Source organism: Cibotium barometz, chromosome 20 (assembly GCF_041138505.1).
Source record: "Cibotium barometz isolate CiBa-2024 chromosome 20, ASM4113850v1, whole genome shotgun sequence".
NCBI classification, from domain to species: domain Eukaryota; kingdom Viridiplantae; phylum Streptophyta; class Polypodiopsida; order Cyatheales; family Cibotiaceae; genus Cibotium; species Cibotium barometz.
This window is the reverse complement of record NC_141065.1, coordinates 3578598-3606406: the sequence shown is the minus strand read 5'-3', so window position 1 is coordinate 3606406 and position 27809 is coordinate 3578598. Positions and strand designations below refer to the sequence as shown.

At 50.2% G+C, this 27809-nt stretch overlaps 1 protein-coding gene across 5 annotated transcripts in view; it reads right to left on the bottom strand.

Annotated features, from left to right (window-relative positions):
- Positions 1-4528: 4528 nt before the first annotated feature.
- Positions 4529-27809, bottom strand: part of LOC147627453 (malonyl-CoA decarboxylase family protein) — a 110708-nt gene continuing 87427 nt past the window's right edge. For 3 of the 5 annotated variants that reach the window (XM_086814347.1, XM_086814350.1, XM_086814351.1), the window contains exons 10-15: positions 23232-23315; positions 22910-23091; positions 22556-22687; positions 5628-5700; positions 5348-5433; positions 4529-5249 (exon numbers count right to left, since the gene is read on the bottom strand). In XM_086814347.1, the coding sequence (XP_086670473.1) occupies positions 5141-5249; positions 5348-5433; positions 5628-5700; positions 22556-22687; positions 22910-23091; positions 23232-23315 (666 nt within the window). In that variant the 3' untranslated portion in view covers positions 4529-5140. The remainder of the gene's footprint in view (positions 5250-5347; positions 5434-5627; positions 5701-22555; positions 22688-22909; positions 23092-23231; positions 23316-27809) is intronic. The other 2 variants (XR_015268238.1, XM_086814348.1) reach the window with 2 other exon arrangements.

The following is a 27809-nucleotide window of genomic DNA, read 5'->3' as shown; positions in this document are numbered from 1 at the left end:
TATGAGGTTATTTTTATTGAACCATAGTATAAGCAAATGCTTTTGGAGAAATCTCGCTTGTTTTATGGTTGCCAGTTTGGTGCATGTTTTTCCTTGGATGCCAACCAAGGACTATCAAAATCTTATCAGGTACAAATGCTTGGTTTGGGTGGAGGTGTTGGACTTGCCTTTGTACTGTAGACCTACATTACCGTTCTTAGCCAAGGCACTGGGGAAAGTTGTATGTCCTCCTCGTTCGAATGGCAATGTCAATCGTTTTTACGTGCTGTGGTGGGACACAGATAAACCCACTCCTCCCCATGTGGCATGATATGCCTGGTATGCTCTCTTAGGAGGTCTTTTTTAAACTCAAATGGGGAAATTTTCCAGCTCCCGCTTTGAGTGTGGGAAGTTTGGTCACATGCAATCTGGCTGTCCCCAAGTTTTATTAAAGCCTCCACCCGATGTCGTCCAACCGGCAGACCCTACTCTCTCCGGGCCCTCTCTTGCACCTAAGTCTCGTCCCTCGGGTGCCTCGCCACCCACAACAACTGAGAAAGGGAAAGCTAAAGTGTCTACCCCGCCAGTCATCAAGACTTGGGACAAGGGGAATGGTGCGGTTAAGGCTACCGCCTCGTCGGATTGGCAACTACCAAAGAAACCACTTAAAGCCAATCTAGTGGTTGGTCAATAGGAATTGGATCGAAACTTATCCTAGGGGTGGGGCGACTTTGGTCAGCAGTAGTTTGAGGAGGTGATTCATTACATCCATTATCAGGGACTCCTATTCCTGCTGATGCCCCTACTTCTGACCTTCTGGAGCTTGCTAATGTTGATGAGCCGTTAGTCATGGCCTAGCCTAGTGCAACCATGCAGATTGTTGAGAGTTGAGTGGTGGGACTTTATTGCAGTTTGTACATATGTATATACTGCTCAAATGCATTACGTACAATGGTCAGGGACTCTGCCATGTAAATAAATGGAGGCTAGTGTGGCACTACATTAATAGCAAAATAAGCCGCATATAGTGTGTTTGTAGAAGCACAATCAACACTCCTCAGTGGGCCGTGAAGGATATTATGCTGGGTTTCGGATTTTCTATGTTGGTTCTTCTGCTTTCTCAGGTGTTGCTCTGCTTATCATGAGTTGTAGCCACATGTTGTGTACAATGATCCGTAGGGCCGTTTCCTTGTCGTTCAACATATGCTTAATGGGGAGGTTTATGATTTTGCCTCGGTTTATGCCTCGCAAAACATCTTCTACGCGAGCTGAAATGTGGCACTGTTTGACAGCCTACCCTTGGATGGGACATGCTTTTCTTTGCGGGGGTTTTAATAATGCACCTAATCCGAGGGACAATAGTATGCATCGGTCTCATATGCTCTCAAGAGAACGACACGCTTGGGGTCATATGCTTGATTCCTTGCACGCTTGTGATTTATGGCTATATCTTATGCTAGGTCGCATTGGCTATACTTTCCATCACAATGCTCTCACTAGCTATTGGGCTTGATTGGACCGATGGTACATGTGAATGGAGTGAAGTTTGATGCTTTTACCTACGTAATGAGCTTGGATTTCTCGATGTGCTTGTCGAATCATTTCTCGGTCTGTATGACGTTACATTTTGGTCTCCCACCACAGGATGTGTCACTATCTTGCAAGAGACTCTTGCTGGTTTATAATAGTTATCTCAAGCATCAATGCTTCTAGTTCATGGTACATGGACTCATTGATCGCCTTGTTTTGCATGGTTCTGAGACGATGCCGACTGGGCATGGGATCGTTTTTCCATGGACATGCAAGATGTTATTCGAGACTATGGCAAATGCTACATGGGAGGCTTACGAACTTGGGTGGCCAATGCTAAGTCTCAACTACAGCAGCTTACAAATCTTAGTCCAGCAACGTGTCCTTTTTGCTGCTAAGCAATCTTGCCTTCAATCTGCACATCATTGCTTGGCTGACAATGATAAACGTAAACTCCACAAATGGCAAGTCCGTTCTCGTCATAAAGCATTGCAAGATAAGGGCTGCTCCTCTAAGGCTTTTTTCAAAAGCCCCCACACTTTCCTGACGTATGCATTTCCTTTATAGGGTGCAACGGCATGATGGAACTTGGACTGACAATAAGCAATAGCTTGATGGTGTTGTCCAACAGTATTTTGCTGATTTGTTTGCTACTCCTGGACCCTCCACCTCAGATGAATTTGCAACACGTGGTGTGTTCTTATGCCAAGTGCATCCTATTCTCTCCGCGAATGAGGCAAATTTGTTAGAGATGCCATTTACTGATGGAGGAGTTGACAGCTGCCTTGGCCCGATTGGGTCGCTCGAAATCCCTAGGATGTGATGGGCTTACAGTCGAGTTCTTTGCTGAGTTTTGGGATGATTTGAACCCTATTTTATTGCGCATGATTAATGATGCTTGAATTTCTGTTGTGATGCCTCTCATGGAAAAAGGGTTTGCTGCGTTTGCTCCCTAAAAAACCGTTGTGTGAACGTCTGTCGGATTGGGGTTCGATTGCTCTAATGCCAATGGTTTCTAAGTTGGTTTCTAAGATGTTGGTTCTCCCGGTTGTCCCACATTTTGTATGCTAGTTTGCACCTTGCCTAGTATGGTTTTGTGCCCCGCCGACAGATTCTTGATAATATTGCTAATACTTACATTGGGATAGAGTATGCTAAATACACTAGTCACAATGTTCTCATCATGTAGGTAGACATTGAGAAAGCTTTTGATACCATCATTCGATGGGATTTCATTGCAGCTATTCTCGCCCTCTTGGGCTTCCATCATCGCATGAAACATGTGGTGAATTGGCTCTATGCGGATGGCTCTGCTCGTTGCTTGTTGGCTCGTGCGCTCTCTTCCTCCTGGACATTGGGCCGCTCCGTCCGACAAGGCTGTCCTCTCAGTGCCTTGCTATATGCTATTGCCACTCATCCGTTACTGCTATACATGGATGCTTTGGTTTCGGAGCAACGGTTGCATGGCATTGCTATTCCTTGGGGGGACGCCTTTTGTTAGCCAAGCTTATGCTCATGACTCCTTTTTCTTCTTGCGCAATTCTCATTCAGATCTTCAGCAACTTATGAAAGCCCTTGATCTGTATGGTATGGCGGCGGGGTTAAAGTTAGCTTTGCAAAATCCAAACTCCTGCCTTTGCATAAGTGTGACTGGCACCGGGCCTCTTGCTCCCTCCTGATCACGTGGTGCAACATTTTAGGTACCCCATTGGTTGGCACATTTCCTTGGCAAAGGAGATAGTGGGTGCTTCAAAAGCTTTACCATAAGCTAGACTACTAGAAACTTTCCACTTGGCCACTTCATGTTCATTGTCCAGTCCTTCATTATGGCTTATGTGCAATTTCATCTGCCACTCATTCCTTGGACCTCTTCAGACATTCAACAGTTTATGTCCAGAGCGATAGAATGTCTTTGGCGTACCAAAACTGACCGTAAGGTGGTGCGTCTTCTCAAATGCAATGATGTTTGCATGTCAAAGATGCGTGGAGGCTTGAACATCCTCAACTTACATGTTCATGTGCTTTCTCGCAAGGCCATGCTCTTGCCTACTTTCTTGGAACAACATCAACCCTGGACACTCATGCTTTCTCACTTGTTTGCCTCTCACAGGACAACAACATTTAGGCACTGGACACCAACTATCCCAGATGTTATTTTCGGGCATTTTCAAGGCCGCATTCTTGGCTGTCCTTTTTCTACCCGTTTGCTTTTCAATTGGCAACAACTTTTGGCACATTAATCTTGGTCTGGCTACCCTCCGAATCCGGGCAACTCATTTTGCCACAGCAGAGGCTACACTAGAGTCGGGTCTTTGATTCCCCTTTGGCACTTTCTTAGCCTCGTAAGGCTTATTTTTTGCATCGCTTGGGCATTTCTTTGGTGGATGACAATAACTGCACACTGTTTTCCACAGGCCCGGACATGATTTCATCCGTGAATATGCATCACTGGCCCATATGGCATGCTATCACTGAGTTGCTACAACCTTTCCACCCGATGCCTCGCCTGTTTTCTCCTCTTCAACTGCTTGATTGGACATTTAATTGGCGACTGCCATTTTATTCCGCTTTCTCTTTTGTCGATATGTCTGGCAAAAAAGCCTACCATCTTCTTCTTCCGCAACCATGGATTCAAGAGCATGGCAATTGTTTTTGGCATTTGGATAGGCCGCTTGGGTGGTGGAAAATATGTCTTCATCGTATATGGAAAAGTAAGCTTCCCCGCAAGCAGCAGGGGTGCATCTATCAATCGGTCTTTGAAAGCTTACATATTCGCAATAATATCAAAGGCATACGATTAGTGCAATGGCATCACAAAAGATCCTCAGAAACTTCTCTGTTTGTGTGTAGCCATGCTTGCATGAGAAGCTTGTTAATGTAACTACTCTCTTGGAATCTCTGAGGTGTGGCTTGCTTGCATGTATCTAAATAAATTAAAACAACGCCATGGTACCAATCGAATTTTTTTAATAAAACAACAGTGCAAGACACAATGGCACGTGGGATGAAAACACAAAAGGAAAGTGCTAAACCATGGCATTCAACTTTGCAAACTTTTTGTTGCACAAGTTTCTCAAACCAGAAAACCTTATCATCACAACTACCGTTTGTATGCACTGTTTGTTCTCCTGCATGCATCTATTTTCCGACTGTTGCAAGCTTGAATTGGTCACATTGCAGTGGATGACTTTTTTACACTGATTGGTGAGCATCTTTGCTAGTGCAAGTATGCAAATTTCAGTCATAAGATGGGTGTAAATCATATAGAAGCCCCATGTGGAATGAGAAACAGCGATTGTGTAGTGAAACTACTATACAGGGATGTATGTCTTGGATTTGAAAGGGATAACTTATATGTGCCCATGCAACTGTATGCATGATTTTACATGATTGAGGACTTAGTGATGTGCGAAGGCATCCCTGCAGGTTTTTCTGGCGAAAGGTTTCAAATGGGACACATTTCAAGTGTGGACGCTTGAGATTATGGAAAGGCATCACTGCATCCCTGCAGAGTTTTCCAGCAAGAAACACAGTTCAAGTTTGTGGATAGATTAGAGTTTCACTAAAGATATTGGATTCTCTTTTGTCCACCACCTTATTTTGATGCCACAAACCTTGCAAATCAATTGATTCAACAAGGGACTCCACTCTGGGGTAATAAGATCTCTTCTACAACTGAGGAAGCTGACACGACACCTTTTTCAAGATATTGCTCAATATTTTTGTCTATTTTGTCCAACCTGGAATCAACCAAGGCCCGTGAGCTATAGCTTTTTATCTTTTGAAACAAACTAACTAGAAGAGAAATGAAAGTAACAGTCAGCATACTGCTACATGCCTGTAGACATAGTTAACCATAATGCCTGCACTTTGGTTGAGCCCATGCTCAGAACAATCCCCCATCCAATTCAATCTTTCGATACTCTGTAAAAACAAAGAAAGCTCATCAATCTTTAGACAAGAACATCTTACGAGTTTGCCAGCTCAATCTTGTCTCTATACTTGCTGGCCATAAGGTGAGTGAAATTGAATAGCTCTGCTTATGCAGGGACCAAATGATGGACATCTTATAGCTAGCCATTTCCCACAAAAACAAAACAATGGCATTCCCAACATACAGCTCCATTCTGTGCGTGAAAGTTGGTGACAGCGTCCAGTGCTTTTCCACGCTTCTTTTCTTTAATCAGGTATCTGGTTCCAGGGAAGAAATGTTAAAGACTTCTTGAATCATACACCATTAAAACACACTCTTCACTCTCTTACCTTGCATGAAATATAGATTTTATAAGCCTATAACAAGCATTCAAAGCAAGAGCTCAAGTACAGATACAAGCCAAGCAAACCACCACTGCTTTATATTACTACTGCCATTGGATGAACAGCCATGGTGGTGTGGGTACTTTGTGTTTTAAGAATGGGAATGACTGTGTTGACTATCTAGCCATGAAGGAGAGAATGAAAAACTTGCTCTAGTAGACGGCTTTGCAATGATGGATACAAGGGTCATGCAGCCATGCTTCAAGCTCATGTAATCTGGTGATCTTTGAGTCTCCCTGCCAAAGAGTATGTTGAATCCAGTGTCAGCCATGCCATCATAGTTGCAGAGAAATGCCGTCCCATCCACAGTGATGGAGACGGTCTACCAATGGTCCCTCGCTGTTGGTATGGGGGACACGAGGGCTTATTCGGTATGGTCTATATGGGTCCCAGGCTCGCAAGTGGCTTGCCGCAAATCAGTCTGAGCTCGGGCCATGGGTCCTCATCTCTATGAAGATCCATCTTGGGCTCGGGGACCAAGGGACTGCCAAGAACTGGAGTGCGGGCGAAGATGCGGGCCATGAGAAAGTCCTTCCAGGGCTCCCCACTCGCGAGGAGTCCTCTGATGATCAGCTTGCCCAGAAGGGCTCTGTTCTGCATAGAAAGATCGATAATGCCCAGGCCGCCTCTGGTGAGGCTGAACGATGACTCTCCACACCACCTTAGCCTTTGCTGGTCTGCCATCGCTGCCTGCCCAAAGGAAGTTGCAGATCAACCGTTGTCCCTGACCAGTACACACCCTGGAGAAGGCCCAGAAGGAGGTGATGTACCACATGGTACTGGAGAAGGACCTGGTTTTCTACCACTACTCGACCAACGAGTGAGAGCCTGGTCGTGCTCCAGTAAAGAGGTTTCTTCCGAATGCTCAGGAGGAGGGGGGCAGGCTGCTGTTCTGAGGTCATGTCAATCCCGACCTGGCAGCAGCCAAGATAACGCACTGGCATACTCCTCCGAAGGAGGGGGGCAAGCTGCTGCTCTGAGGTGATGTCAATCCCGACCTGGCAGCAGCCAAGATAACACACTGGCATACTCTTCGGAATCCACTGGAAGGACTCAACAAGTTGCCAAGCCGGGGTAGGCGATGAGTTAACCCAAAATCCACATGACTTGTGCCAGTTGATCTGTACGTCTGAGGATGGCAAAAGATCTCAACTGCATCCGCAAACCTTTGGTGATTCTCCACATCTCCGGCGGGGGGGTGTCGGCTGCATAAAACCGGTCTAATCTGGAAAGGTTGGGGCCTATACTCCTGTCAGATCTCAAGAAGCAAGTCATGTGGACTCTAGATTGGCCGCCCCAATTGGAGGCTAGTTGAGGCTTTTCAGTGGATCCCTAGTGGCACTCCAGTTTGTTATTTTAGGGACAAGTACACAGTGCAAGAAAGAGTACTATCTCCTAAAGGAACCCATCTTGGAAGCTTATTCACCACCGAACCACCTCTCATTATATGAGATAGCCTTTCCTCCTAGAGCGGCTAGCCAAAGGAGAAGAGCATCCTCCCCTTTTTTTTTGTTTCTTGATTCTCAATTCCCTATTTGTACTTAGCCAAGTAACTAATAGAAGGATCTCTTTCCCGAAAAAAAAAAACACTCAAGTTACATAATTATAGAACAATGATGTATTACTAATGCGAGACACATTTAAGGTAGGGTCTTTTGTTGAGATTTGTGGTGCCATTGAGGGCAAGGTATGAGTAGAGGACCAGGATCATATGAGTAGAGGACCAAGATCAAGGATCACGAGCATGCAGCCACATCACACTTGGACATTATCTCACATGAGCACATTTGTAAGAGGTGTACCCTCCTAAAATAAAAAGGGTCATTTTCAAGCAATGAAAATAAGCTGCTCTCAAGTCTTTCTATGAGTAAAAAGGGTCATTTTCAAGCAATGAAAATAAGCTGCTCTCAAGTCTTTTTATGAGTACAAGTTTCCATCTTGTAACCTAACTGAACTTGAGTCAAGCTTGATTGGCTTAACTAGTTCATCATTATGTTTGTAATTGGATTGCACCCACCATAGGATTAGGGTCTCTTAATCACCATAGGTAAGGACTTCGTTAGGCAACTTCCATAGCCATCATCTAGGGCACCATGATTCTCAACATGGTATCGGAGCCTTCTCTCTCCTCCTTGAGCTTCTCCAAATCATTTACTTTAGCTCATAATCTTATCCTCATTCTCTCTTTGTGGCCAAAACTTCATTTGCTTGGTTCTCCTTGTACTCACAAACATTGGAGAAACCCTTTTAGCCACACATTATCCATCTCTAAGTGAACTTACACGTCGACGTCAACTGGACATATGTGGTCATAATGGTAAGCACTCTACACTTTGCACCCATGCTAAAGGTTTTACAAATCCATTTGATACTTTCATGATCAATCAAGACTTCAAATTTGCCACCATACAAATAATGACGCCACTTCTTTAATGAATGAATTACAAGATAAAGTTCCATGTCGAGTACTCCATGCTTGAAACTGTGATTGTGCCTCCTCTGAGTCTGTCCTCTGTTGTCTCTAATATGTTGAAATCACCACCCATGCACCAAAAATTGGCTTGTGGGAGAGAGTGATGGACCGTGCTCCAAAATATGGCTCTGCCTGTTGCAGTGTTCAGTGCATAGAGTTCAGGAAGTGGACTCTGTCCTCTCGAAATGATCACCCACTAAGCTCTCCTAGTGACAATGGTGCTTGAATCGATCATTGTAGAACTACTCGCTGACGGAAATGCATACCCCACCTTGGACCTAGGAGGGGCCAAAAGCATGGGACCAAAAGATGTGACTTTTGCCCTGAAGAATCTTCCCGCAACGACGGGTGTGACCCTCGGATGGATGATGCTCTTGGCGGAAGAGAATGTCAATGGGTCTGCCAACTATGTCTCTGTGAAGCTCCTCTTTGAGGATCCCGCGCCTCTGCAAACACTGTGGTCCTCCCAAACCCTGAATGTTCCATGAGACAATCCAAATAACTAAGAGTGGTGGGAGGCAGAACTGTTGAAATTGCCCTCCACTCGAAGAGTCCTGGGCATGGGTTTGGATGGAGAGTAATCACTATTTGTCCTAGAGTGAAGCCTCGCCAGGTGGGCATGAATCATGCCCTCCATGTGGAGCCACTATGTCCGGCCCTTGGAATATTCATACTTTGGGCTCCATCTGTCACAATGAAGATATCTATAGGAGGGAGAGAGTGGTAATACCACCGAATCATGAAGAAATACAAAGAGAAGCACCTTGAGACCGGACGACACTAGCTCCCCTGCCGGGTTCTTGTGGCCCAAACCACCCATCACCATCTGTGCCAACAACCAAAAGTGATTGAGCATGTCAATGATACGCAAGTCCTGCAGATGATGTGATAACTCTATTGCCTGCCCGTGAATGGCGGCAGAGACAGACTCTGTGCTCCATTCCGTTCTCGGCACTGCACTTAGAGGGAAGGAGAAGATCATTGCACACCTCTCAGGGGTGGAAGGCCAGAGTGATGCAAAACCACGCAGATACAAATGGGAGCCACTGTCTCCTTGAAGGTGCTCGCTCCCTCGTTGGGGAGGCATCGAAAGAGGCTATACGTCCAATAATTCGGTAAGAAAGCAGTAAAAAAGCAAATGAAGGTTATTGTATAATAATCCATGCTTAAGAATGGGAAACGATGTAGTCTACTAGCTGCCGGAGTGAGAGGGGGGGGGGGGGGGGGAGGGGGGAGAGAGAGAGAGAGAGAGAGAGAGCGCCTAGCGACTTGAGAGAGAGAGAGAGAGAGAGCATGCACTGGAGAGGCAGCAATGGTCATCGCTATAGGCTTTGAGAAACGGTGGATCAAGTGGCGAACAGAACTAGTCTGCTGCCTCCTCTTTGGTTTAGGCCCGGGCATGCTCAGGTGAGGCGGATGGGGAGGAACCGGGGGGGGGGGGGGGGGGGATTCCGATGGAGCCAAGGAGCCGAAGAGGGGGAAGCCGGGGCAGAGTTGGGGGAGGGGGGGGGGGTGCTGAGGCTTAGAGGTTGGCCCCACCAGGGACTCTGATGGGTCAGAGGGCCTCATAGGAACCTGGAGAGGGATCACGACGAGGTAACGGTCTCCAGAAAGAGAGCAGGCGTCGGGTCCTATGATGTGACTTGGGAGGAGGGAGGTTTGTTGTGTAAGTGCTCATAACCGTTCTCTGACATGACCCTCCTAAAGCCCGCCACGCTGTTGCACCTAACGGCTCCACTCTGCCTTGGAAATATGACGACCGTTCCGCCTCTCTCCTACACTGGGATCCTCATGGGCTGGAGCCTGGTGCTCTAAATCCCGCGGGTCGGGATTAGTGTTCGAAAAAAACCCGAGTTTAGTGTAGTTTGCACCTGCATATTTTGAAAAATACCTTCAAATTTAAAACTTAAAGGTACACATACTTGTAGATTTTGGGAAGTTATAGAACAAAAACCTTCAGATTTCAAGATTTTCCTTTATAAATAATTTCACAATTTTTTTATAAAGGTTTTCCACTTTTTTGGGAAAATACTTTACATTGGTTGGGATCCCTCCCCCCCCCCCTTTGAGGAGGAGCTCGGGGGGGGGGGGGGGATCACCGGGGGCACTCTACTAGACTCACGGCGGCGGGGACAAGCTCTAGCAAGGCATCACACCAGACAGCAAATCAACCATTGTCCAAGGAGGCCAGAGTACTCAACTCTCTACAAAATAGGGGCTCCACGGAGGCAAGGAAGCAATAAGACATGAGGAACTGTCTCCAGAGAGGCTATGCAGCTGCGAAGAGATTGAATCCTTGCCGTCCGAGCTAGAACCGAAACGGCGCTTTGGAGGGGGGCGGATTCCATCACTCTCCCGATAACTCCACCTATCACGAGGAGAAGGGGAAGATATTCCTTCATAAGGCTAGGAAAGAAAATTGTAATAACAGGAAAGGCTGAGATGCCAGCCAGGGCATTGGATGCTTAGGTCGAAGCCATGCTGCCGCCTCGCAAAGAAGGCCCGGGCCATACGCAATGCGATGGGGCTCAGCTACATGACTCTGTCCAATCCCACCTGCACCCTCCGTGGAACTATGGTGCCAGAGTCCACCACTGCCGGAAGAAGCTGCTTACTAATTGAGATACATACTCTGCTTGGATCCCAGACGGGGCAAAGGTGGGTGACCAAAAGGTGTGGCTCTTGCCCTACAAAATCTTCCCGCATTTGCGGGTATGACCAACTGACAAGTGATGCTCATGAAGAAAGAGAATGTTGATATAGCCTTGTGAGGGCAAAAGGACGAAGGACCAAATGTACGAGAGATCAGAGCAAAACAACACAGCATGAAATATGTGAGTGAGTCTATATATAATGGTGAGTGAACATATGTACAAGAGCCCTCTGATGTGAGGTGACTCTGAGTAGAAAGACCAGTGCAAAAGCAGAGATGATGTCGGAGCTGAAGCACGGTCAATGACGAAGGCTCGCGTCGATGTGAGGCAAAGCACTCCCAGAGGTGGTTGGTGTCGAAGGCTCGCGTAGGTGGATGTAGAGGCACTCCGAGGTGGTAGTGGCAATGGAAGATGAGGTGATGCAGGCTCTAGTGACAAGGGTGCTGCTGTACCTGAGGTGGTAGATGAAGAGCAGAGAGGGCTGCTGTCCCGAGTGTTGGTGGTGGTGGTGCAAGCTCTGATTAAAAGGGTGCTGGAAGACCGAAAGAGTGCAGGCTCTGATGACAAGGGTGTTGCATACCTCAGGGTGCAAGCTTTGGTGACAAGGGTGCTGCATACCCGAGGGGTGATGAGCAAAGAGGGCTACCGTCCCCAGTGGTGCAAGCTCTGGTGACATGGGTGCTGCATACCTGAAGTGGTAAGGAGCAGAGAGGGTTGCCGTCCTGAGTAGTGCAAGCTCTGGTGACACGGGTGTTGTGTACCTGATGTGGTAAGGAGCAGAGAGGGCTGCCGTCCCAAGTGGTGCAAACTTTGCTGACACGGGTGCTGCGTACCTAAGGTGATATTGATGGTGAAGATGAGCAGAGAGTGGGCTGCCGTCCCGATGGTATGATGTCACAGAGAGTGGGCTGCTGTCCCGATGGTGAGAGCTGAGGCAAAAAACGCTGAAGTGCTGTATGTATAGCAGAGGGGGCTGCTGTCCCATGAGCTGTGATAAAACGTTGATATGCTGATGTAAGCGCTGATGATGTGCTGATGTAAAACGCTGATGAATGCTGAAGTAAAACGCTGGTGTATGCTTATGTAAGCTGATGTAAAACGCTGATATGTAAGCAGAGAGGTCTGCTGTCCCACTGTGTGGCCTGTAGCAGAGCGTGGGCTGTTGTCCCATGAAGTGGCCAGATGAGAAACGCTGATGTGCTGAATGTCAGGCAAGGATGATGAAGTTGTGTTGTGTAGAGCCTGGCAGAAGCAGCAGCAACAGCAACATATGGTACCAGATATGTGCAATGAAGTGGTACACTGGGTGAAGTGATGAGGCAAGGCTATATATACCAAGGGGGTCGGTCAGCCTAAAGGCTGTAGGCCAGCAGTCAAGACAAAAATCCCCAAATAAGACCAAAAATACCCAGAAAATCCCCTTTTTAGGGCTGGGAAAAATACTGTTTTCACACAAGCTCCCCACTGCAAGTCCTCTCACGCAGGACTCCCTGCTGAGAGCGGCACTACGGCCGCCCAATCCCTATGAATGTTCCAAGAGACAGAGGGGTCTAGTGGAGTGAGACTTGGGGGAGGGTTTAGATGGTGAGTAGTCACAGTCTGTCCTTGTGCGTAGACATTTGAGGTGTTCCCCAATCCTATGCTCCATGTGGGCCAACTCTGCTTTGGATCGGCTGTATGCATAAACTAGGCTCTAGCTATCATAGTAGAGGTATCTGTACGAGGGGGGGAGGGGGACCGCCAACGATACATGAAGGTAGACGAAGAGGATCACCTCCAAACACGAGCTCTCCAGCTCGCAACTTCCCGTGGCCTGATCCTCCAAGCTCCATGGGGGACAAGGGCCAAAAGTAAGACAATGTCTGTGAGGCGCGAGTGCCCCGGGTGGTGTGGAGACAAACTCCGGACTCCACTCATGCTCTGCCGCTACACTCAGTGGGAAGGAGAAGATCACTGCTCCACTCTCCGGAGTGGCTGGTTTGGATTGGTGAAAGATGATGCAGACTCAAAGAGGGGCTGAAGTCTCTGCAAAAGCACCAGCATCAACTGGTAGGCATCTGAAGAAGATGTAGTCCACTGGGTGTCCCACGACTAGTGAGGGGGAGGGGGGGGGGGGGGGGCGCGCACCTCGAGACTCTGGGGGAAGGGAGCATGCCGGAAAGCTCCAACCGTCATCGCTACAGGCTTCGAGAAGTGATGGATCAGTCTCCGGACGGAACCAGCATCGCAGCTCCACCCAGGGTCAAGGGCTGTTGGCAGGAGTGCTCAGGAGAGGCCAGGGGGGGGGGGCTTTGGGGGGGAGCGGAGGAGGCTCTGGAGGGCAGGATGGGGGAGAGGCTAAGGGTGAGGGTGGAGGGGGGATCAAAGGAGGGAAGCACCGGGGGAGGAGAGAGAAGGGGAGGGCGGGGGGTGGGGGGGGGGGTGGGGGGTGTTGTTCAAAAATGTGGAAGACTCATACTGAACCACTTCGTGGGACCGGTCTCCAGGCTGGACCTGACACCATGACCCTCTGGCGGGCGGGTGGGACCTCCATTCCATACGGACGAACTGAGATAAATACTCAAAAACGGTTCTTTGACACAACCGTGTCCATCAAGGTACCTTTGGACTGTCTTGCCTGGCGGCCGCATGCTGCTCTGGCTGGAGCGTCGGCCATGCCTCGAGCCAATCGTCTACCACCTACCCCCATCCTCGTCGTCCTCAGGGATAGGGTGCTGGGGCTCTGTCTCGTTGGAGGGGGAGGGGGAGGGGGAGGTGGCATTGTGGCACTCAGTCTGCTCTCTCCACTCTAGGGAGGGGAGGGGATGGACCAGCGTGCGGAGCTCGCCTAGACTGGCAATGAGGGCAAGCTATGGTGAGGTGATCCATCTGACGGCAAATGAAACACTGGCCAAGAAGGCTCGAGTAATCCACCCACTAAAGGATGGGGTTGCCCGGTAGGCATTGAAGAGAGAAGGGGGGGTGGGGGGGGGGAAGGGGGGGGGGGGGTGTTGTTCAAAAATGTGGAAGACTCATACTGAACCACTTCATGGGACCGGTCTCCAGGCTGGACCTGACACCATGACCCTCTGGCGGGCGGGTGGGACCTCCATTCCATACGGACGATCCTGAGATAAATACTAAAAAACGGTTCTTTGACACAACCGTGTCCATCAAGGTACGTTTGGACTGTCTTGCCTGGCGGCCGCATGCTGCTCTGGCTGGAGCGTCGGCCATGCCTCGAGCCAGTCGTCTACCACCTACCCCCATCCTCGTCCTCAGGGATAGGGTGCTGGGGCTCTGTCTCGTTGGAGGGGGAGGGGGAGGTGGCATTGTGGCACTCAGTCTGCTCTCTCCACTCTAGGGAGGGGAGGGGATGGACCAGCGTGCGGAGCTCGCCTAGACTGGCAACGAGGGCAAGCTATGGTGAGGTGATCCATCTGACGGCAAATGAAACACTGGCCAAGAAGGCTCGAGTAATCCACCCACTAAAGGATGGGGTTGCCCGGTAGGCATCGAGAAGAGAGATGGCGTGCAGTATGAGGAAAAGATTTGGAGTGAAGGAATCCCAGCCACACATGCCAGCATCGAGGCAGCTATCACTGGGGATTCCATCACTTTCCTTATCATTCTCCCAATGATGGGGAGAAGTGGAAGGTACTCGTTCCTAAGGCTTGGTATTTTCTTGAAGAGCCTACCCCAGGAGGAGTTTAGTGACATCATTACTGCACTCACAAAGCTGGCTGCACCCTGGACGGCTACCTACAATCCTGCAAACCAATGTTGAGGCTTCGAGGGAGGCTACTGTTGATGCTAGGAACTGGAGGTCCACTTCGGAGAAGAGGTAGGGGGCCGCGGCCTCAGTTGGGGATGAAAAAAGCCATCATTTTCTGCATGCTAGAGGGAGGCCAAGATAGCCATTTTATACCTCTTCATTGCAAGAAACGTTTCTGAGAGGTAAGAAACATACAAAATGTTTTTGAAACACTTTTTATACAAGCAGTTTCAGAAAAGCCATGCCATGTACTTAACGTTGTAAACCAACTCTTTAATTATGTTGTGGTGCAGTTACGTGTCAAAGTGCTACCCTGTCCTTGTCGTTGAAGATATAGATGGCCATTTGTGACTTACACTTGAGGAAATAGACCTATATTGTCCTAATCAGTATCATGGACTATAAAGTACTGTCAAGAGTTTAAAATTTCTTCTTACATGCTGAACTGAGTGTACAAGATGTAGTGGACTATTGGGCCTTGACTTAATTTTTTTTTTTTCCGAGAAAAGATCCTTTCATTAGTTATGTAAAAAACGCCCGTAGGGCTACAAAAGAGATCTCTCCTGCTCCTAACAGAGAGAAGAGCAGTGAATACATCATGGCAGCCCGGGAGACTCTCCCTAGGTGCTGCAAAATACAAGCATCAGTCTAAAGGACTGAGCGGCTAAATCATACAATGGGGGGGGGAAAGAGCCAAACAGGTGGCCTGTAGTGCCAACGGGGGGATCCCGTGTGTAGGGTGTAGAACGGGCCTGGCGCCAAGTGGTATGAAAGGCCTGGCGCCGTAAGATCGCCTCATCCAAGTCTCCCCGGATGCGGTCGTACTGTCCTCGCAGGGTGTGGATCAACTCCTGCCAAATCCCCCGAACAGTCTCTGCTGGTGGCTCTAATCTCCCCTCAAAGGCCGTAAAGCACCGGGCCCTCCAGGTGAACCAGATGGTGAGGCTGCTGAGGAGCTCCCATCGTAAATCCCTCTCCTGTGTCCAGCTGGCGGACGAGAAATCCGGTGCCGGAACCAGGCGAGGCTGGCCCCTAATAAATCTGATGGCCTGACTGCCCTGCTCCATCTCATAGCCCATAGCAGGCCCTGACGAAGTCGACCAAGCAGCGGCACCCCACGTAAACATACCCTCTGGAGAGAGGGGGGCTAGAATACGCAGCATCCGCAGCCAAATCTGCTGTGCCTGAGGGCAGTCCCAAAGGCAATGTCTCTGTGTCTCCATAGGGTGGCCGCATCTAACGCAGGCCGCCGGAAGACCGCTGTAAACAAGCCAAGTGCCAACTGCTGAGCCCCTGTGGGCGACCAGCCACTGAAAAGCCGAGATCCTGCGGGCCTGTCGACTAGCCCAGAGCCGAGCCCAGAAATCCTCCAGGAACTCCTGTGATAGTCCCTGCAATCGCCAATGCCCCGCTGCCGCTGGAGAAACCGTCCTCCTCGCCGTCAAAATATGCCATCCCAGCCGAACAGTATACTGGAAAAATGTGATCTCTGTGGCCTCAAGGGATGCATAAGGATCATGCCACTCGTACTCTCCGGGGTCCCACTGTAGCCGGGCCAAGGGGCGCGCTGCATATGCCCATATGCGCCAATCCGGGAGCACGTCAGCAGGGTCGGGGTCAATATGCCACTTCCGAGAAGCGGCAGCCACTACCCGAATCCTCTGAAAGGTGCACTCTGCAACCAAAGGCGACTCCACCTCCACTCTCTGGAGTCTGCCCTCATCCTGAATCTCATAATAGAGGCATCTGCCATCCTCAGTGCTAGCTCTGACAGCAATCAGGATCTCCAACTGTGTAAAGGCTCCCATCCACCGTGGGGCCACTGGCTCGAGAGGTGTGAACCACTCCTCTGTAAGTGCCTCCTGAATATCATCCCTCATAATCAACCCCCCTCTGAAGTGACTCAGCCTCTCCACCTGGGTCTCCTCTGGTAGACTGCAGAAAGCCTGCCAGTCTCCAAAACTACGAGCTGGGCCTGCCGCTAAAGGTCCCCAGGCTAGACGAGGCCGAGAACCCAGCATATGACCCTGCTCTGTACGAACCGCTGGGCTCCAGATGAGCGGCTGCCTGGCCCGCTCCTCAACACAAGAAGGAGGCCGCTGAGAGAGCCCCGGTCTCAGCAGCTCCCAAGCTCTCAGGATACTCAAAGCAAATCTGTCCTCCCATCCTCTACTGAGGCCTGTCCTCCTCATCTCTATGAAGATCCAGCGAATCTCTGGTGCCCAAGTACCCCCTGCAGGAGGCGCCCGGGCCTGCAGTCGCTGCAAGAGGAGCTCTTTCCAAGGCTCAGCGCCTGGAAGCAACCCCCGAACAATAAGCTTCCCCAATAAGGCTCTACTCTGATCGACTGGATCTATAATGTCCAAACCGCCCTGAGCCAGCGGAAGTGTAATAACTGCCCATGCAACCTTTGCCCGAGCTGGCTGACCGTCCCGCCCAGACCACAGAAAGTTCCTGATCAGCCTCTGTACCTGGCTGATGCAAGAGCTCGAGAAAATCCAGCAAGACGTAATGTACCACATAGTCGCTAACAGCACTTGATTTGCCACCACCACCCTCCCAGCCAAGGATAGTCGAGCTGTACTCCAATACAATAGCTTCTTCCGAATGCTCAGAAGAAGCGGGGCAATCTGCTGCTCAGGTGACAAATCGAGGCCAATCTGGCATCCCAAATACCGCACTGCTGTGCCGGGAGGAATCCATCTAAAACCGGGGTCCGGACTCCATGCCGGAGTGGGAGCACTACTGATCCAAAAGGCCACTGTCTTGCGCCAATTGATCAATGCTCCCGAAGCTGCACTAAAAACCTGGAGCGACTGCTCTGCCCGAATAAGATTGGCCTCTTGGCCATGCAAAAATAAGCCCGTGTCGTCTGCAAACTCAGCATCAAGCAAATCCTCCCCCCGGACTGGGAGCTGAAGTCCTCTCAAACCAACCTCCTCTGCCGTCAAATACATACTCATAGCCTCCGCAAAGAAGAGAAAAAGGAAAGGGGCGAGAGGACACCCCTGACGGACTGATCTGGTCAGCTCAAAACTCGGCCCCCGACCTCCTGCAATCAGCACCTGGCTGCGAGCTGTGGAATACAAAGCTGCCACCCCTCTGATCCATCCTGGCTCAAAGCCCAGGCGTAGCATAGTGCCCTCTAAGAATCCCCAATCAACTCTATCGTATGCCTTCTCAAAATCGAGAAGCATCACGACCAAGTCCTCGCCAAGAAACCTAGCTCGGGCCGTCGCCTCCCAGAAAGTAAAGATGTTGTCAAGGATACTGCGCTCCTTGACAAATCCTGTCTGAGTAGCATGAATCAACTCCCCCAGGAAGGGCTGGATCCTCAAACTCAAGGCCTTTGCCAAGACCTTGTAGACAGTATTGAGGATTGTAATAGGCCTCCAATGCCGAATATCATCTGATACTCCCTCTCCCTTGGGGATAAGATAGATCAAGCCCTCTGAAAAGCTCTGCGGCATCACCCCAGTGTCCAAAACATGCTGAAAGCCCCTGCGGAGGCCTGGCCCCAAAAGGTCCCAATAGCGCATAAAAAAGGCCGGCGTCAGTCCGTCCTCCCCTGGGCAACTATGTCGCGGCAGGACCCTCAACGCCTCGGCAAGCTCAATCTCTGACAGAGGCGCACCTAGAACTGTGCGCATATGGTCTGTGACCCTCCTCTGCACATGGGCCCACACAGTCTGTCTGCATACATCTCGATCCTCAGTGGCTGGCTCCGCTGAAAGCAAGTCACTATAAAAAGCAGTGGCAATGGCTCTGATCTCCCCGAGCTCAGTAGCTATCGATCCATCCGGTCTACCAAGCTGGCGAACCCCTGCTCGCGCATGACGGGGTCCAGTGATCTCAAAAAAACTCCCCAGTCACTCTATCACCAAGCTGCGTCCACTGAGAGGCCTGATGACGATAGTAAAACTCATGTCTCTGCTCCTCTGCCTCTCTAACCTCCTGGCGTGCCTGGCTCAGCTGGGACGCCACCCACTCACATGCAGGCTGCTGCTCCTGAAGGCGCTGTAGCGAAGCAAGGCTGCGTCTCAGCCGTTGCTCCCGCTCGCGAATCTCTCCCAGTCGTGTCAAAGCTGCAGCGTGTAGAAAAGAGCTAAGATCAATGAGTCCCTGGGCACACTGGCCCGCTGCATCCTGGTCAGAGCACTGACTATCATGCCAGATCCTCTCAATGTCCTCAGCGAGACTGGGGTCTGCAAGTACCCTCTCTGGGATCCTCAACTGCAAGCTGGGCTCCCGTGTCCCCTCCTCCAAAGTCAATATGACTGGCGCATGATCTGAAAATGAGGTGCCAGCAAGAATGCCGACGGAGCCCCCTCGCTCCCCCAACCAATCGCCCACATAAAAGCGATCAATCCGAGATAGATTAGTCCCTCCCTGCCGGCGATCCGACCGAGAGAAACTAAGACTGTCCTGAGACCGGAAGAAAGCCCCATGCTGGCATGCATCAGTGATCCTCAGTGACATACAAAACCGGTCCCAAGCTGCAAGCTCCGTGCCGTGCACTGTAACATGACTGCCTCCCACCCTATCTGCCGGGTCCTCAAGCATGTTGAAGTCTCCCCCAACACACCAATGTGCGGCCTCTGGCAATGCATCTGTAACCTGAGTCCAGAACTCTGCTCTGGCACTAGCATGATTGGGCGCATAGATGTTGAGCACACCCAATAGCTCATCATGCATCCTCAGAATGACATACTGTGCTCTACCAGGCACAATGATCCCTCGATCCACAATGGCCTGCCGCCATGCATCTGCAATAACCATGCATACTCCTCCCTGTCCACCCAAAGGACCAAACCCTGCAGACCAGAAAGTGTCCCATCTACCAGGCATCACCGAACCATATCTCCGGATCCTGCTCTCACCCAAGTGGTGCTCCTGCATCATCAGAATGTCAATGCTGCCACCAACCAGGCATCTCTGTAGCTCCTGCCTCAAGCAGCCTCGATAGCGTATAAAGTGTGCTCCGCCAAGGCCCTGTACATTCCATGAGATGATCCTCATGGATGTCCTACTGAGGTGGATGCTGTCTCAGCCGTGCGGCGGGCCTTCGCAAGCGGCTTGGATGGAGAGTAGTCCCCATCCGAACGGCTGCAAGTCTGCCCACCCGGTGTACTGCAAGAATCCCGGATCAGGCGCCAGTGGCTGTGACCCATGGCGACTGCCTCCTGCTCTGACATAGTAACCTCGTGTATACTCACATATCCTGGGTCGCGTGCCAAATCTGCAACTATGCGCACGACCAAATGCCGAATCCCGGATGTATCCACACTCCCGGGATCCAAGAAAAAATGAGCCAACTCCCAAAGTCGGCCTATCACATCTGTAACCTCCAAATCGCTCATGTGATGAGAAAACTCAACTGCCTGAGTCTTCAACGTGCTGAGAGCGAGCTCTAGAGTCCACTCCCGGTCACAAGGTCCACATAGAGGGAACGAGAAGGCCACCGCTGAGTCTAGTGCCTCCTCCCCGCGGGCCGGAGGTATCACTACATGCACTCGGATGGGTGCTGGCTCGTGGGGGCCCTCTGCTCCAAAAAGCCGTGTGAAGGTATAATCAAACGCCTCCGAGCGCTGTCGAATGCCGAGGCGACTCAGCCGACTGCGGATAGATGAAATCCGTGAGGCCCTAATCGGCGTAGGTCTCCTCTGTGATGCTCGAGCGAGGTCAGTGCTCAGCGCCCTCCGGACTGCAGGTGAGCGCCAGGGAACTGCCAGGACCTCCCGGGAAGGCGAGGCGGGCGGAGGGGGAGGAGGGGGAGGCGAGGGAGGAGGAGAGGGAGCCGCTGCCGAGACCGGAGCGGGGGCGGGAGGAGGCGATGGTGGAAGCGAGGCGGTGGGAGGGGATGGGTGTGGGGGAGGTGAAGGAGGGGGAGCTGGCATCTCCTGGTCCTCGGTCGCTGCAGGGGTCTCCTCCTGAAGGGGAGCAAATCTGTTCCTCACGGGAACCCAGTGAGGCTGAGACTGTGGCTGCTGCTGCAGCGGTATCTGGGCGTGCTGCTGTGGCTGTCTCCCTCGACGGCGCCCCTGTCCAGGCTGCCACTCCGAGGTCTCTGTGGCCTGAGCAGGTGTCCCTGAGGCAGCCTGCCGAGCCGAATCTGTGGGCGGGCCATCCGTGGCCTGCTGCTGTGGTGAGGGCCGAGGTCTCCTGCGAGGGCAGGCCTTGGCCAAATGACCGACCTGCCTGCAAATGAAGCACTGGTTCGGGAGCCCCGAGAACTCCACTCTCTGATCTATCCACCCCCCCCCCTATCCTAGGTAGCTGAATGACCTTAGGAAGGGAGGAGATGTCAGATACCAACACTCTGACCGAAGGTAGCCCAGCTGCTCTGGCCACCACTGAAGCTGCTGAGGGGCCCGTCTCAAGAACCGAGCCCACCAATGCTCCGAGCCTGGAGAGGAGCGGAAGATACTCCCGGCGGAGACCAGGGAAACAAACTGTAATATGGAAGAGGCGCTCTCCCTGCTCCGCCGCAGCTGGGTCAAATCCATGCTGCCAAGGCCTGAAGAAAGCCCGAGCACCCCTGATATCCAGAGGACTCATGGCAAGGACCTTGGCAACGCTCTGGGCGGCCTCGAACTCGATCTGATAATGTCCCCGGCCCAGAGCTGTACATCCAGGATCTTGCCCACATCTGCAAGAAGGCGAGCCTGAAGTAGATCCCTGATCTCCCCTCTGCTGGGGCGAGTGCCGACTATACGGCAGATGGTGGAGTGAGCCTGAAGGCGTTCCACCTCTGCGGTGAGGCTCGCTTCCTCTTCCGGCGAAAGAGAAAGCCTGATGGGGATGACCTCAGGGGCGGGCGAGGGGGCTGCGGAAGAGTCCCTCTGAGGCGAGGCGGGAGGAGTCTCCATCAGAGTCTGAAGCTCAAGCGAAGGCGAGGCGAAAGCGGAAAACCTGCAAGAAGCGGGCTGCACACCAAGAGGCGGAAGGACGGATGACAATGAGGAAAAAAAACAAAAACCCCCAAGGGGTGAAAAGCAGCACGACAGAGGAGGGAGGGGGGGGGCGAAAAACGGAGGAGAGGCCCAGAGGGGGGGGCGGCGACAACGCGAGAAGGAGGGGGGCGGGGCGCTGCTGAAGGGAGGCGGGCGTGAAGAGGCAAGGAGGCGGGGGGGCGAACTGGCGGCAGCGGGGAGGGAGGGCGAACAGGCGGCAGCGGGGAGGGAGGGCGAACTGGCGAAGAGGGAAGAGGGGAGGGGGGCGAACTGGCGAAGAGGGGGGGGAGGCGCAGCAGCGAGGAAGGAGGGGGGGGCGGCGCAGCAGCGAGGAAGGAGGGGGGGGGGGCGCAGCGGCGAGCAGAGGGGAGCAAGCGGGGGGCGGAGGAAAGAAAAGGCCGCGAGGAGGGGGGGGGAGCGATGGCGCGCAGAGCAGGGTGGAGGCGGGAGCTTCAGCGAGCGAGGGATCTGAAACACCGGCCTTGACTTAAATTACAAGGGAGCTCAATCACTAAGTCTTTTCATTGCATCTCACAAAGAGGTATGATCCTTAGATGCCCCAAGATTCTCATGGCAGAGTCTGAATTCATATGGATTATCCAGTGTGACTGATAAGCACAAGTTTCTCATGGCAAAACCAGCTTGTTGCAGAACCTCAGTTCATATGGATTATCCAGTGTGGCTTGGGATTTTCAGTGCCAGCATGGGTGTGAATGGCCAGCTTGGCTTGAAGCCACCATCCAGTTTAGGCATGAAGGCACAATCTTGCTAAACATCAAAGGTAGACTTGAATCCTTTCTCTATTTAGATATGTCCATCCATGAGAAACTGCTCTAGAATTACATTACTGATTTTAAACAAACATCATGGGAACTGAAAGACCATTGATGCATACCTTACACATAAACGTAGTAAAATAGACTTAATGGCATTCTGTAGCGGCTCTGATCTAGTCCACTCCTGCCTTGGAGACATGAGAATATTCCACAGCAACACCACGGCATTATTGCCATCTTGAGCCATATCTCTGAATTTGCAAAAACTTTTACGGTCATTGTAAATGGTCTTCGAGTGTGCCCCACACCCCCCCCACCCCGCCACCCCCCTTTTCACACACACACAGACACACAAACACCAAAACGGCTTTTCCCTTCTACTCCAGAGAATTTTTATTTATTTTTGCATAAATTAAGAAAAAAGCAAGCAAATAACGTCAAGGACATTAATGTGTGGAGTATTTAACCCTTACCCAGATGCTGCCAACAGCGACTTCTCTTCCCATGGATAGAGCATGTCTTCTTTGAACGTGCTTGCATACCCACCATCTCCCTCATCTAGTACAGTGCAAGACGAATCAAAATGAGCTTGTGCTGCTAGTTTAGGCAAAAGCCATGCCATGAAGCCAGGGATTGGACTGAGGGTTGCAAAAGTCTGTAATAAACACATGCAATTTTCAATTAGAGGTCATCCTAGTCCATGAAAAGAAAATACAAGTTCCTCCTAACTAGAGTGACACACACTAATAGCCTATAACACAGCATTCATAAGAGACAAAACAAAAAAATCTTCACCTGTATTCCTGGCATCTCTTGTTGTAGTAGTCTGACTACACGCTTGATGAGAAACTTTCCCAAATTGATCCCTGCAAGACCTGGCTGAGCGTCTGAAGGTTTTTACGATGGGGTACAGTGTCTTCAAATATACATTAATTTGAACCAAAGAGGGAAAAAACTTTACATGTAATTAATAAACCAACTATTTAATTTTTTGCACCATAAGGATTAGACAATTATAGCACTTAATACCTCTAGTGACTTGTAATCTCAAGCACGCCACAGGTGTGCCACATCTATTTCTAGCACCTGGCTCAGGACATCTGTTATGTTTTTTTTTTCTTTTCGGAGAAGAGACTTCTAGTAAGTATGAAAAAATATACAAAAGGGAGATTTCAAACCAAACTAGGTGGAGATCTCAACCAATCGGGTGTCGTGTGTTGCCAACAAGGTCCCATATGAGTGGAAATGAAGAATATACCATGATCCCACTCTCTCATAAACTGGCCGCGCATTCTCTCTGCAGCCCTTGAAGATCCCTAGATTCTGGCCCAAGTTTCCATAAGGGTATGGATAATATCACTCCAAATCCTGCAAAGGCACTGTGTGTCCAAGACAATAGTGCCCTCTACAATATTTTGGCCTTAGTGCATCTAGCCTTATAGATGTGCCAGGCTGTAATACTAGCAATAATCTCCCATGCACTGTCCAATCTCTGTGCCATCGGGGCTGAATCTGGCAAATCCTGGATTTGCCGGCGGGGCGTATCCTGAAGGCAACCCCGCTGAGCAACTCCTTGCCTTATCAAAATGATGTGACTCCTATTGTCCCCCTCTCGTACCCAACTTGGGGGCCCGACTAAGTCAACCAAATGATAGCACCAAAAGATATGTAGGGATCCTGTAACATGCGGAAGCTTCGGGGGAGATCGGTAACTTCAATGCTCAGAAATCAGCACACTTGTCGGCGACGAAAATTAACGCACAAAACTGAATGTAGATGTGCAGAAAAATAGAGAGAGATAGAGGGAGAAGCGGACACAGTATTGGGTCCCGAATACCCTCTGTAGGGCCCCCACCACGAATGGTGTAATTGCTTTATTAGAATGATGCAAATCTGAAAAGAAAATACAGAAAACTTGACCTTTCTTGGTTGAGATAACTCTGCCCTTGACCTGCAATCCTTCACCCCTTCTGCGTTAGCTTATCCTTGGCTGTCCTGGCCCTTTGATCAGCAGCTTTAGCTCTTGGTGAAATATGAGATGAAAAAATGGATTGTGGGCCTTGGTATTTATAGTACTCCAGGATGACCAGTCGGCTGCCTTTAATGCAGTCGGCTGCCCCAGAATGGCTCCACGACTGAATATTACAGCATTAAATTATATTAAATGTTGCGCATGACTTAATCCATGGCTGGGCATTTATGCGCATGGGAGATAGGGGCTGGGCACTTAGGCGCCTGCTGTTCTGGAGGCTGGGCAGCCTGTATGGGACTTGCCCTACAGCCATCACAAGGCTGGTTGACCTGTCGGCTGCTCCTGGCATGCCCCTAGGGCTGTCCTACAGCCCTCCATGGCCTACCCATGGCTGGTGGGTACGCCAGGACCTTCCTGGCCCTCATGGGGGTGGTTTTACATTGTCCCCATGCCCACACAAGTACTTGGGGTAGCCCTATGGGCTGGCCCTTTTCCTTTATGCAAACCCTAACTATCTACACAATGATCTGGCATCCAGTACCATACCAGATACACAGAATCATTGACATCATTCCAGAGGGAGACTCACAGCGCAGACTAGCACTATTTCATGTGCAGGACAATGCACACCTGACCTTGGACTCATGTGTAGAACAATGCACACCTGACCTCGGAAAACTAGAACGGAACCCTGGTTGACTCGTCCCGGACTGGGCTCACATGGCACTAGTTTACCATCCTAGGTCCTGCACCTTCTATACAGATATGTCTACGTGGCATCCAAGTGTGGGATGCACGTGACATCCCCTTCTGCTTAACTTGACGCAAGTTGCATAGCCTCCAAATAATCCGTCAATAACGCTGGATAGTCCTCGAAAAACTCTTTGTCAAGCCATACCGCTTCGTGGGTCCCTTGGTCCCGAAACTTCGTGAGGAACCGTCTGTGTCTTCGGCCTGAGCCATGCTTGAAACAGTGCAAAAGGATCTGTTCTCGAACCATAACTTCAGCTTCATCAACAATATCTGGTTCCGCCTCGTCTTTAACTTCTGAAGGGATCGGACCCGTATATGGCTTTAACCAACTGACGTGAAACACATCGTGCATGGTCCAACTCGGAGGTAGCTTCAACTGCATGGAAACCTCATTAATCTTTTTCTGGATGGGAAAAGATCCGAAGCTCCTGAAAGACAACTTTGAGCATCGCTTGCCCACGTGCTTCAACCTTTGCTTCATAATCCGAAGATAAACCCAATCCCCTTCCAAAAACTTCATATCCCTTCGGTCTTTATTGGCCTGTCGAGTGTAGGCCTCTTGCGCTTTAGCCAACTTGTCTTTTACTGACTCTAAAATCTCCTGGTAAGACTCCGTCACTCTGTTCGCTTCGGGTACTGAAGACGAGGTCCTGGTCAGAAACAACTGGAAAGGTCTTCCAAACGCTGCCTTATATGGAGTCCTACCAATAGCTGAATAAAAAGAATCATTCAAAACAGCTTGAACTAAAGGCAAATATGATTCCCACTTAACTTGCTAATCGTGGACATAACACTCCAGCACATCAAAGGCCAACTAGTTGTATATCTCTGTCTGGCCATCCGTCTGTGGGTGGAATGCACTGGAAAAATTCAATTTAATACCAAAGTTATCAAACAATGCCCTCCAAAAATGACTAGTAAACTTGGCATCTCGGTCTGACACTATGGTCCTAGGAATCCCGTCAATCAGGTACCAATGCCGAATGAACAACTAAGCAACATCCTCGGCAGTCACATTGGCCTTGCAAGGAATAAGCATAACAAATTTTGCTAAATCTATCAACAATAGTGAAGCACTGAGTATTACGCTTACTCGGACTGGGAGGCAGATTCGTGACAGTCCATTGAAATATCTTGAAAAGGACCCTCAGGAATTGGCAAGGGCTATAATAACCCTATCTTCTTTTCACGAGGAGCTTTCACCTTTTGACAAATATCACAGCATTTTACATATGTAAACACATCTCGCCTCATCTTTGGCCGATAATATTGTCGTTCCAATTTCTCCATAGTCGAATTCATGCCCCTATGACCACCAGTAATGGCGTCATGGGCATCATGGAGAAGAGTTGCCTTGAACGACTTCATGACACACAGTCAGCCTTTGTAGAAAAGCCAACCATCGCGTATCAGAAAGTAGCATGGTCCTGTGGCATCCAATGCCTGTTCCCACTATGTACCGAATTACTCGGAATCCGCGCACGTGTGTTTCATGTCATCTAGTCCTGTACCAACAAGGTCGAGTCTAGTAGTCTGAATCGAAGTCACTTGTCCCTTCCTGCTCAAAGCATTGGCCACTGGATTGGCCTTTCCTGGAAGGTACTCAATCATACCACCGAATTGCTGGAATATCTGGCTCCAGCGGTGTTGTCGATCACTCCACTGTGCACTTGGCATTGTCTGAATCCAGTGTAATGCCTGATGGTCAGTGCGAACCTCAAAGTCACGGCCATAAAGAAAATGTTTTCAATGTTTCAAGGCTTGTATAACTGCAAGGAGTTCACGATCGTAGATTGAGTAATTTTTCTCTGCGGGCAGTAACTTACAAGACATGTAAGCTACTGGATGACCATTCTGTTGTAACACACCGCCAATTGCGATGTTACTCGCATCGGTGATCACCTGAAATGGCTCGTCCCACGAGGCAAGTGCTAAACAAGGCGCTTCTGATAAAGCCACCTGGAAATTCTTGAATGCCTCCAACGCTCGTGGAGTCATACGAATCCGTTGCCTTCGTGTCTTCACACCCTTTAGCAGATCGGTGAGATCCGCCGAGAGGTCAGAAAACTTGTCTATGTGGGTGGCGTATGCCTGGCATATACCCACAAAGGATCTGATGTCATATGCTGTCTAAGGTACTTCCCAATTGACCATCAATGTCATGCTGCTCAACCGTAGCTGAAAATACCAGTATGTCGTCCAAAAATATGAACACACTTTCCAATTAAATCCCAGAAAACACGCATCATCATGCGGTTCAATGTAGCTGGGGCGTTCGTCAAGCCAAATGGCATGACCACAAATTCATAGTGGGCCCGCTCCTTACGGAAGGCTATCCCCCTCCACAATCCTCACCTGGTGGTACCCACTCTTTAAATCGAGTTTCGAGAACATCTTCGCTCCATTCAATCTCTCGAGAATATAATCTATTCAAGACATCGGGAATCTACTCTTGATAGTCTGAATGTAGATGTGCAGAAAAATAGAGAGAGAGAGGGGGAGAAACGGACACAGTATTGGGTCCCAAATACCCTCTGTAGGGCCCCCACCACGAATAGTGTATTTGCTTTATTAGAATGATGCAAATCTGAAAAGAAAATACAGAAAACTTGACCTTTCTTGGCTGAGATAACTCTGCCCTTGACTTG